We start from the raw sequence: 12,463 nt of genomic DNA on the forward strand, positions 1-12,463 counted from the left end.
ACCTGTGGTTCTCTCTGCCACCCAAGTCTTTTCCACCCAGCTATCTTTAAAACCAGAGTCACTCCCCTTTTCAGCCTTGAAGAGGGGTGGCAAAGCCTTAATTCAACCACTAAAATACTCACTTCTGCAGTGTTTGTGGGCTATTGAAGCCATGGCTGAAAAGTATGCGTGGAGAATGTAGGCCTTAGCACAGAGGTGAGCAAACTTTTGGCCTGAGGACCACATCTGGGTATGGGAATTGTATGGCAGGCCATGGATGTTCACGAAATTGGAGGTGCGGGCTCTGGGGTGGGGCCAGGGATAAGGGGTTTGGGGTGCAGGAGGGAACTGCAGGCTGGGGGTGGAGCAGAGGGGTTGGGAGTATGGAAGGGGGCTATGGGCTGAGGCAGGATGTTGAGGTGTGGGAGGAGGTACGGGCTCTGGGCGCAGGTTTCAGAGTGGGGCCAGAAATAAGTTCAGTGTGTGGGAGGGGGTTCTGGGCTGGGGCAGGGGGTTGGTGTAGGAGGGGCTGAGGGCTCCAACTGGGGGTGCAGGCTCTGGGGAGAGGCTGTGGATGAGGGGTTTGGGGTGCAGGGTGCTCCAGGCTGGGATTGAGGGTTCAGAGGGTGGAGGGGGATCAGGGCTGGGGCAGGGGGTTGGGGTGTGGGAGGGAGATAAGGGGTGCAGGCCCTGGGAAGTGCTTACCTCAAGCAGCTCCCAGTAGCAGCAGCATGTCCTCCTCTCTGGCTCCTACATGGAGGTGCAGTCAGGTGACTCTGCGCACTGCCCCATCCGCAGACCACCCCTGCAGTCCCGTTTGGCCACGGTTCACGGCCAATGGGAGCTGCAGGGGCGGCACTTTGGCCAGGGGCAGTGTGTGGCGCCCCCTAGCTGCCCCTGCGTGTAGGAGATGGAGGGGAGACATGCTGCTGCTTCTGGGAGCCGCACAGAGCGACGGCATGAGCAGGGCAAGCCCCCGACCCGCTCCCCGGTGGGAGCTTCAAAGTTGGATTAAAAGGTCTGATGAGCCAGACACGGGCCGTAGTTTGCCCGCCCCTGCCTTAGCAGCTTAACTCAAATGTCCCTAAACTCAGTGAAGATGTTTAAACTGGGTTTTGTTTTTTTTCACTTCATTCCTGAACTTCTGTGGTTTTGCGTCATCTTCTGTTCAACCAGGAGAGTGAATAAATGGCCAATTGCTGCCTGGTGCATCATTTAGTTGAAGGTACAGCAAGAGTAGTTGAAGCTGTACTTCCCTAAAGACAACTTGCATTTTTTTCTCTGCTAGTCTGTGACTGAAGGATCAGATGACTTTTGAATGTATTACTTTTAGTTGGCAATAGAACCTGTTGTAGCGCTCAATAAATTCTTAAAGCCCTTGACATAAAAAGATTTAATTTTCTATGCAAAAGCTACTGCTGACATTTAAGGAACTTGGAACTATTGGCCTAAGTTCTTAAACATACAAACATTGTATACATGTATGAAGTACAACTGACTTGTTGCTAATTTCAGGTTTGCTCATTCCTGCAAATTGCGTATCGCCCCTTGTAAACCTCCTGTCAACATCAGACCAGTCTCAACAGCTTGCAGTACAACAGCAGCAGATATGGCAGCAACATCACCCACAGAGCATCACCAACTTCAACAATGCATAAGAAGACAGACTACAGATGTTGACTTTGGTGTTTGAGAAAAGGCTGTAAAAGCATATCACTTGCATAAAAATCAGGGACAGATTCCAAAGAAATATTTTTTCAGTTCAGTTGTGTGCTCTCAGAAGTACTTTGGGAATAAAGAGGTACATAAAGGATGGTAGAACTGAAAGCCAGCAGTTGCTTATGGTGGTGCATCTGTCTATGCTCTCTGTAGAGCTTCCTGTTTGCTTTTACTTTTGGCCTTTTAAGCCACAAACCACACATTTTGTTTGACAATGCTTGAAAATTCCCAAACAGGCTTTATTTTTATCTTGTCATACAGTGCTCAGGGTTTAACGCAGTACATCAATGCCATTGCTGTGGGAGATAACCTCGAATGCATGTATTGAGTATATATAGAAAATATATATTGGGTTTTTTCTCTTCAGCTTGTAAGTTTATATAAGCATGAAAACTAGAGATTGCACATCATGCATTCATTCAGGTTCCTTCCCAGTTTGTTTGACAGTGCATGTCTTTGGAAACAGGCATGAACAGGATAAACACCCCAGTCAAGAATTCCGAGAGAAACAATCTTAGTTGTACAGCATTGGTTATTGCATTTTTATAGTGTTTATACCCAAGTATTGCATTTTTTCTGGTTCTCTCCTGGAGGTTATATATTTGAGTCTGCAACATGTTTTTTGTGATAAGCATCTTAAATTAAAAAGTTACTTCATTTTAATGTATTAATGGTATTCCTAATGTGTAATGCAAAGATGGCTAAAAGCCTTTCCTTTAAAATTAAAATATTTCCTTAATCCGAGGTGACTATGGAAACTAAGTGCAAATTCACTTCCACCTCACATACAATCTTATATTTTTTACTTCATTAATGTAATTTAATTTGTCACTTGTAAGATGAAACCTTACTTGAGCTGTAAATTAGACAATGGGAAACTCTTGAGGGTTCCGCTATATGTGCTGTTTCTGTTACCCAGTAACTTGAATACTGTTTAATATGTTGTAAGACATTGTAGAGTTTATCTGGAGCTGTTTAAAAGAAATTGTAATGTACAAATGTGAATAGTCACTTATCTATAATATGGGTAAGTTTTGTTTTGCCTATAATAGTAGATGTTTATAAGAAAGTGAAGGACAATGTTTGTCATTTCTTGCTTGCACAGGTTGCACTATTGAAAAATTGAGATTGTATAAACCTGTCCAAAAAACTGCAAGATACCAAAATCTTGTAGATGTCAAATAAAACGTTATTGTACTAACAAAACTGGAGTCTTGTTTAGGCAATCACTGTATTCCAAAAAATTAACAAGTCTAGTTTGGCATTCAACAAGACTTGAATGGTCCAACCTACTTAAGCTAGTCTTCTGTCGTATGGTCCATATCAGTCTTTAAGTTGAGCTAGTTTAGTATCTGAGACAAGGGATAAACTCTATACTGAACTTCAGTATATATTTTACAAGTAAAGATAGTGCTGTAAGTACAATAAAGATAAGGGTAAATGGTTGACCTGATGGCGACTTAGTGCTGTGATCCATTGTAGTGCCTGCTTCATTTCCTTAAACACTTACTCAGTGGACCAGATTCTGATGTCTCAGTGATGTAAATTTGGGATAACTATGGAACTGAGATCAGAAATTGATCTAATAATCTTAGATTTAACTCCGTTAGGTTAATGATCAGTGTGAAGTCCCGTTAGTGCACTAGTATTAGCACATGCAGCACTAATATAGGAAGAACTCATGAATTTGGGGGGAAATGTGTGTGTGCAGGAAGTTCCATGTTTTATTCAGCCAGCAATTGAACAAACTGAAATGCATTTTGAAATAAAGATTTGTAACTACAATTGATGTCTGAGGCTAATGCTGGCAGCAGCTAAACTGCGAGAAAGGATTTCTAACCCAGGTACAAGTGGGTGCAGTTCTATTTCTAACTGTGAAATTGCAAGACAGCATTGACCTGACCTCAAACCCCCCCCCCCCCATACTTTGTTCTAGTGGGGGCAAAGAGTTATTTGACTGCTGTAATGTCATCAGCAGATGCTGGTGATCCAGGCAGGCTGGACATTGTGGACCATAAAAGTAGCAGGAGTGGTGTGAGTTGCATGCTCATCATTGCCTTGTTAGTGGGTACATTCAACATCCTAATAAAGGTGAAATATACTTCATTCATTCTGAGGAGAGGCTGCTTACTCTCAACCCTAAAATTGTTGTGTTGAACAAAACATCTTCAATGTGTTCCTGGGTTGGAAACCTGAATGCTCTATCTGCAATGCAAGTGCAGAGCCTGGTCAAGAAACTTCCCCAAAAATGCAGTTTTCCATTTTCCAATCCGTTCTGTTTGTTTCAAGACAAATACTTTTAATGGGCTGAAACAATCAAACCAGTAACTAGACACACTTTCCTCTGCCACAAAGCTATTCCTTCCTCCCCTCCCCCCATCCTTAAGTTGCAGATGCACAAGAGCTGTTTCCATACTGCTATATCCTTGATTTTGCGACCCAGATCCTTTTCTAGCCTTATGCCATTGATTTCCTGATGCAACCTGCTAATGAATCTAGACCCCAGCTCCAGAGGGAGTATCCCAATAGGCTGTTATAAACTTCTGTTTTAACAAAGGTCTTGTCTTCAATCTCTTGCTCCCTATGTAAACAACTCAGGCAATCTTGATTTTTATGTGCATGCACCCTGGGACGACATGGCATGTTTGTCCCATGGGTAGCCTTAGTGCTATTCACTTTGCATATAAGAAGTATTAACGCTTTTTTTGCAGTGATTAATTTGTATTGTTTTTACCTTTAGATGGTGGAAGTGTTAACACCTAATGCTAGAAGCTCCTGGGAGGAGTGGCCTAGGAGTGTAGGGATAAGTAGAATGGCGTGGGAAATAGATCAGTCATCAAGAAAGGAGGAGGGAAGACCTAACACAACTACAAAGGTAGGGGTGGATATCCTGTCACAGCACCTCTAGCAAATTCAGGCGTCAAGAAGTGGAGGGGGCAGTAAGGGACCCAGATCACAAGCTAAAAGGGAGGCAAGACCCTACTTATCACTTGATCCCTATTTTTGTCACTTACAAAAATCATTGTTCCACTTAGGAACATATGTAGAACTAAAGCTGGATATAGATGTCATTTATAAGAATAATTGTTCAGTCTCATTTTTCACCCACCATTCTAACAATGCACGAGTCCCAGTGGCATGCTATATAAAATGACTGTGTAGGAGCTTGAACTGTCTTGGCCTGGAGTTAGATAAGGGATCAGACAGTTTTTACATGTCTGAGTCAAAATCCACTGACCTTATTCACTTATTTCATGCCTCTACTAGTATGCTCAAATACACTACAGATAAATCTATGACTCCTGCTGAAATTGTCTTGTCCAGTAACTCTATAAACTTTTGTAGTCCTCCAAAGATGCCAATTGTTTAGTCGTGTCTTGAACCGCTTTATATAAATGAAGAAAATTCTGCAACCTGTAAACATTTTGGGAAATGAGTTGTTTTGGAGTTTTGCTTTTACTATTGGGATAAATCTTGCTTAAATCCCATAGTATGTTATCTACGTATATAGATAGAACATGTGTATATAGAGATCTTAAAGACAACTGAGTTCATTAATTTAAATATCTCCTGTAAAGCGACTCTAGTGATCTTGTTCTTAGTCTTTTTCCCTTTCATATGTCCCAAGAGTTTTATTTCCATTTTCTTTACTTGCCCCACACAGCATTTGTATGTACATTAAAATATACAAAATTTTCCAGGGGTATCTGCATACACCAGATCAGTGGTTCTCAAACTTTTTTTTTTTTTCACGGAAGGCTTGAAAATTGCTGAGGGTCTCAGCAGACCACTTAATGATCTTTCCAAATGTTGTTTGTACAGTTAAACTATTGTAAAGTACTTTGGAGAAAAGTACTATATTAAAAAAAATTAATAAACAACTTTTTTCTACAAATAAAAGCGCACAACTCATATTTTAATATCAGTAGTCTTACCTTTCTAATGCAATGGATGTGCCCTCTCTCCCCTGCCGCAGCAGCCCCTGAGCTGGGGCTGGGAAGGAGGGGCATTTCTCCCCTGCCATAGCAGCCACAATGTTGGGGCTGGGAAGGAGTTGGGTCTCTCCCCTGTCATGGCAGCCACAGAGCTGAATCTGGGAAGGAGTTGGGTCTCTCCCCGGCAGCTGCAGCCCTGGAGCTGGGAAAAGTCGTCTTTCTCTGGACCCTGCATGTCCCAAATTCCTCCGACCCCCTCTTCTCACCCCACTGCCACCTCCCCCCTATTCCCTCCCAAGGCCACCACCTCACCTTACGTGTGCATCTTCTCCAGGGTCCAGGCACCTAATTAGTGGAGCCATGCCTGTGTGGCTCCACTAATTAGGTGGGTGGCCCTTCATTCTCTCATGTACAGCCACCTAGGCACACACTTTAGAGGGAATTATCCGCGGACCACCTGAATGGAGCTCGCGGACCACTGGTGGTCCACGGACCACAGTTTGAGAACCTCTGGACTAGATAATTCTATTTTGCAGTCATATTTTCACAACTATCAATTGTCGTCTTCCAAAAAGTTTTCAAAGTGTATTATGTATTTTTAATTCCATATTTTTAGTGTACAATGCATTGTCTTGAAACTGATTCCTGATGTTGTCTTTGGATTAGTACTCAGTTTTTATTGCCTGTACTAGAGGGAAGCAATAGTTTGAGTTTTGATTCAGCTTATGCTCATACGTTTTGATATTCAGTCTCCTTAGCCTTTTCAGTGCATACTGTCTGCTCTAGCAGACATTGCTGAGTAAATTCATCTTAGCGTAGAGTGGGAAGAGAATATCTCCAAGTAGTGTGTTATGAACGCCTACAACGAAGGCATGATTGCAAGCACAAGACCTACAACTAGAGTTGGCGCCCTAAACAGCATTGTCCTCAGTCCTAAAACACAAAGGTATCGTGATCAATACTTATCATGGCTATAGCTCTTCAAAGTGCTCTACAAAGGTGGGTAAGTTGAAGGGAGAAGATGCTGCTGCGATCGTGTCATCCCAGAGAGGGCCTTAAGCTTTATTTTAATGCATCGATTCATGACAAGGAAGTACAGACTGAGAATTAATCAGAAATTGAGTGTCTGCAGAGCAAGTGGCAAATGATCCACATTTAAATCTAGGTCAGAACTCCTGGGGAAACCATTAAACTTTCATCACAGGGAGACCACCCATATACTTGTAGAAGTTACTTACATTTTGGTATAATTTTCACAACCCCATTATTATGGGTGGTACAGGAAGTTTTGTTTCATAAGTAATTCCAAAGCAGTGTGGGATTGGAAAAGAAATTGATAAGATTAAGGTAATTTTTAGTTTGTGCCTTACTCTGCTGTTAAAAACTAGAGGCCATCCAAACCTAAAAGCACTGCTCTCTGTCTTCTCTTATCTTTGAGAAGGATTTATTTAACACCCTTGTTACTGCATTGTACATTCCACAAACTGGAATATCATCAAAGGAAGAATCTCATCGCACATTAGAGACAATCTGTGCTAATTCTATTACTGTTGCAGGCTTCACTAAGAAACAATGAGCCTTAGGAAATATTTAAACCATTTCTCCATTGAAGTTCCAGCCACAGTAGGAGTCCTTGGAACAATATCATGCCCGAGACTGACAAAGCTAGCAGAAATAACAAAGCAACTACCCATGGGAATGTATCTAGAGGTAAACCAGGTTCATCTCTGGTGCTAAAGACTAGAGTGTAAAAGTAAATCCAGAGTGCAATTGATAGCATAACTTGCTAATTATGAGACATTGAAATTGAACAGTAACTGCTTTTCTATTTAGAAAGAGGAAAGAAATGCTTGAAATGCTACTGTCTTGCAGCACATGGTTATGACCAGTAGCAACAGATGCTCTTAAACCACACTTTGGTCTTGTAGTAGTATTGTGGTCCTGTGGATTTTTAACACCAGATGGGTCCATTGTTGTCTAGTTTGACCTGCATAACCCAAAATTTGTAATATAGACTGTGATCCTCAAATCATAACAGTCCACAAAATCGCTAAGCTATAGGATGTTTCCAGAGTATAGATTGGTCCTATACAAGCCCAAACTGTTACAACCTGTTCAGGAGCTACCATGTCATCCAGGTCTACTAATGCTGCAGCTTTTCATAGTATTGTGTAATATGCTCTTAAAAATCAGAGGCCATTTTCACAAAGAAAGAGACCCTTTCCTGGCGTAAAGATATAAAATAGAAATAGTGGTAGCTGCACTTCAAGCCAGACTATCATTCCTGACCAAATCTAGAAACATGGGCTTTTTTTAAGTTTAATTGGTAGGGGGTTTAAGACTCATTTAAATCTTCATATCAGTTTGCTTTAAATTTTATTTTGTAATAACTAAATCCACTTCTGAGCTGAGATTTTGAATATCAAGTTTTTCAGTTTTAACTTTAAACAGACTTTAATGGGCTGAGTTACCTGTCTGGGACCAGTCTCTTGCTATATTTGACATTTGCACTGGAAAGGATAAAGAGGTTTTACTACTAATGTTTTTGTTCTTACAAACAATGTCGGAGACGATAACTTTAATAAAATAGCATGTTCATCATAGGCCCATCATAGTATAGCTATATGTAAAGTTATCAGACCCCTTAGCCATTTACAGAGAATCCCACAAACTACTGCATTTTATTTTAGGTGAGGGTTTCTACCATCTAATCCTGTGGAGTTTTGCCCCTGCAATAACTTTTGCTACAAAGCTAACTCAGAGCAAAAGATGTTGCTTGTATAAGTAGAACTTCACTATTCATGTTCTCACTATACATTTTTAACAGTACATGATGGATTCCAAAGACACCTTAAAATAAAGGTGAATTGTATGATTTTTTTTATATTGATAATGCTAATTTAGATTTTCTGACTCCATTAGAGACTTCACCCTATGCTGGTACAGTACTGCACTGCATCTCCTTGCCTTTCCTGTGTTAACAATAATCCAAAGTATACATAAGCACCAACAGTTTTGATTCAAGATGGCAGAAGATTTGGGGTGTCGTGCAGTAAAATTTTGATGGCTGCATGGATTAGCAGGTTTTATACTCAAGTAAAAATGACAAACTGAAACATTGAGTTTTGTAGTTTTCTTTTTTGTAAACATTCTTCAGTAAATTAAACTGGCTGCTACTTTCATTATTTTTCTTTGCTTATCTACTGTAACATTTAGATACACAACTGTTACGTCTGCAAGTTACCTTCAAGCCATACTTGCATCCACTGAAGATGTTCATTGTTGCCTCACTTCTAGGAACCTTTAGACCCTTAAAGATTATTTTGGTATAGCACAAAAATATTTCCCTTTCATTTTGTTTAGTAAACTAAAATATATCTGACACTTTTAGCGCCTATCAGAGGCTCTCAAGAATTTAAACAATTATTTAATAAGAATGGGGAGTTACCAGTCCTACTTAAAAATTAGTTGTAGGATTCCTTAACCAAAGGGAAAAAACAGGGCTGGCTGGTCTGTGTAATAGAGCTCAGAAACTTATCTTCTGAGTGCTTTTGCTTCTCTTAACCCAGGATCGGCAACCTTTGGCATGCGGCTCGCCAGGGTAAACACCCTGGCGGGCTTGGCCCATTTGTTTACCTGCCGCGTTCGCAGGTTCGGCTGATCGTGGCTCCCACTGGCCGCAGTTCGCTGCTCCAGGCCAATGGGGGTGGCGGGAAGCGGCGCGGGCCAAGGGATGTGTTGACCGCCACTTCCTGCCGCCCCCATTGGCCTGGAGCGGCGAACTGCAGCCAGTGGGAGCCGCAATCGGCCGAACCTGCAGACGCGGCAGGTAAACAAACCGTCCCGGCCTGCCAGGGTGCTTACCCTGGCAAGCTGCGTGCCAAAGGTTGCCGATCCCTGTCTAACCCAAAGTTACCATCGGAAACGGACCAGTCTTTTCTCTGTTCCCTTTTGGATTAATTGCTTTAAATTTTCTCTGATTCTTTCTTTGTTTTACTGTTTCCCCAAAATTGTGCACTCAGATTCTAACGCTTGTGTGATGCCAGTAATTCTTTGTGACTAATGAAGATGCTCATATATTAGAGCTGCATTCTTCATTTTTATTGACTGATTTTTTTTTCTTTTGCCTGGGAGCAGGGGTGGAATTCTGAAAGGAATTGGGGTGGAGGGAGGAGGATGTCAAATTGCCAGCTAGCAAACTGAAGCCCCCTACCTGCAGCACGCCTTTGAAATCTAAATCTAGATAATTTTTTTTCTTGAGACCCTGCTACAAGTAGACATATGCAGAATTTATTGTAACGCAGCTAAATTTACGATGGGTTCTAGAGGGCATGAAACTGAGAGATGTATGTGATCAGGCAGAGTTGCTGTCATTTCTTTTAAATCATCCGCACTAGAACTGAGAGGGATTTAATTACTCCTAGATTTGATCTTCACTGCAGTTATTTGGGAGTGAATAAAAATTGAGTGCATGTCCGAATGAGCAATGAAATGACATCTGTCTGAGCCTGCAACAGCAGGTGAATGAGTGCACGGAAGAGCAGAGGGGAAAGACATAGTGACACTTCCTACACATTCTGATCCTTCTCCCCTCCCTGCCCAATTCTTTTGCCAGAGAAGAGAGGAACCTGATTTTGAGAAGACATGGAGCTGCCTCAGCCTGCTAGGTCTCAGGAATAGAAGCTTTAATCCAACAAGCCTAGCTCGCTTCCAGTCTGGAACCCTCCCAGAGGCTGAATAGCCAGGTAGGAGACCAACATTCCATTGAGGGCCAGAGTCAGTTTTCATTGGGTCAAACTCAATGAAATGCAAGAAAACAAAAGGCAAAAAGAGGCAGGGAAATGTCTGTCAGTAGTAAGAAGAGATAATGATGTTAAGACAGTAACTTTAACCAGACTCTCTTTAATACCAAGACTACAAGTGCCCTTTGAAACAAGAATACAAGTGGAACCTTCAAATGCTCCATCTCCTCTGAAGATAGGCAACCAAGCCTCACTGGCTAAGAAGGTTATTTTTACCCTGACCTCTTCCTGCAGCTCTGACCACCTCATGCAGCATTTCCCTTAACGTCTTCAGGCAGGCCTGCTGCTCCCTCCTCAAGCATATTGCCAAGATGCTTAGAGGTAACCCCCCAGTTTTATTTTCAATGGGAGCCTTCCCTTTCTCCTACTAATTAATGTGTTTGTGACAGTTGAGCAACGTTTCCTACTAAAATTGGCCCTGTCCAATACTTCTGCCCAGCTCTAAAACCTCCCTGCTGCTATAAGACCTTGCAAAGAACCTCTGAGCAGTCACCACTCGTTTTCACAAATTCCCCTTCCCTACTGCATTTAGGGAAGCGTCCCTTATCAAGGACATTGTTCCCTCTTTGAGCTTTACAGTCAATGCACCATTCTAGGCTCTTTGCCAGGATCCCCTGGATTCGGTGTTAATGAGACTCCTGACACTTAGAATGCTGTTCCCTGTTGCCATAGTTGCAGCAAGAAGGGTCAGGGAGATGGCAGTCTCCTGCCCTCCTCACATTTCACACAGGTTAAGTGCCTTTAGGGCTGCTCTGTCCTTTTCTGTCCATAGGGGCCTCTAGGGGCATGTTGATGTTACAGCAGTACAGCTATGCAGCTGCAGCCGTGTCGCTATAGTGTAGATGCTTCCTACTTGGACAGAATGGGTTTTTCCATCAGTGTAGTTAGCTACCTCTCAGAGAGGTGGATTATGTTGATGGAAGAATTCTTCCGTTGACCTAACTGTATCAATGCTGTGGGTTAGTTTAACCTAACTACGGCACACAGGATGCCATATTTTTCACAGCCCTGAGCAACATAGCCGGCTAGATTTAATTTGTAAGTGTAAAGCAGGGCTAGATCATTGCAGTCTTGTGGACAGAGCTGGGAACACCATAAGCTGTCTCAGGACCCTCAGCCTGCAATATGGCTGCCCTCAGTCTCTCAGAGCTGTGTATATTAATGACCCTGGTCAGGAGGGAGCTCTGCTAAATTGTGGCTCAGCTGTACGTGGCTGACTGCAGCCCAGTTTGAGGCAATATTACACCAGGCCCTTGTGTACCCAGCCAAGAACACAGCAAGCAGACTGGGCGCTCAGGAGAAACTTCGATCCTCATCAGCTCCTCATAACTGTCTTAAATTTAACGTTCATGTTTCCTCCTTTCATTAGCTAGGGAGGCGTGTACTCTGAGTAGCTATTCCATTAACTCCAGCTCATTCTGAGGGAGGGCTGAGGTAATCTGGCCTGCCCTTTCTGAGAGGCCTATTGACCATCTACTTTTCTAGATTGTTGGAGGAGAGAAAGCGAAGAATCAGTGGCTGGGGCACTCGACTGGCACTCTAAAGAGCTAGGTCCAACTGCTGGCTTGGCCACAGACTTCCTGTGTGACCTTGGGGGCACGTCTCTGTGCCTCAGCTCCCCATGTCTACAAATCAGGATCCTGCTACTTCCTGGGTTTGTCTCAGTGCCGCAGCCTAAGCAATTGATTAGCCTGAGCGGCTCAAGAGGTCTCCCCTACTCACTTATTTTCATAAGAACTTGCCTGTTTTAGTATTTGGGGGAGCCAATGCCAAATGCCCCAGAGGGAATGAACAGAACAGGTAATCATCAAGTGATCCCTCCCATCACCCATTCCCAGCTTCTGGCAAGCAGAGGCTAGGGACACCATCCCTGCCCATCCTATGCCCCCCACAATGCACAGGGAGTGCCCACAGATGCCAGGAGGTTTGCACAGAGATCAAAAGGAGAGTGCAGCCTATACATAGTGACATAAGGGCTGGGTATTATTTATTCAGTGCCTCGTTATCCCATTCACTGGCCAATGGGAG

At 42.9% G+C, this 12,463-nt stretch overlaps 1 protein-coding gene across 10 annotated transcripts in view; it reads left to right on the forward strand.

Moving 5' to 3' along the window:
- Positions 1–3,483, forward strand: part of SBNO1 (strawberry notch homolog 1) — a 42,000-nt gene extending 38,517 nt beyond the window's left edge. For all 10 annotated transcript variants that reach the window (XM_042852518.2, XM_065568066.1, XM_024101387.3 and 7 more), the window contains one exon: positions 1,495–3,483. In XM_042852518.2, coding sequence (XP_042708452.1) covers positions 1,495–1,637 — 143 coding nt within the window. In that variant the 3' untranslated portion in view covers positions 1,638–3,483. The remainder of the gene's footprint in view (positions 1–1,494) is intronic.
- Positions 3,484–12,463: the final 8,980 nt, after the last annotated feature.

Source organism: Chrysemys picta, chromosome 15, assembly GCF_011386835.1.
Source record: "Chrysemys picta bellii isolate R12L10 chromosome 15, ASM1138683v2, whole genome shotgun sequence".
NCBI lineage: Eukaryota > Metazoa > Chordata > Testudines > Emydidae > Chrysemys > Chrysemys picta.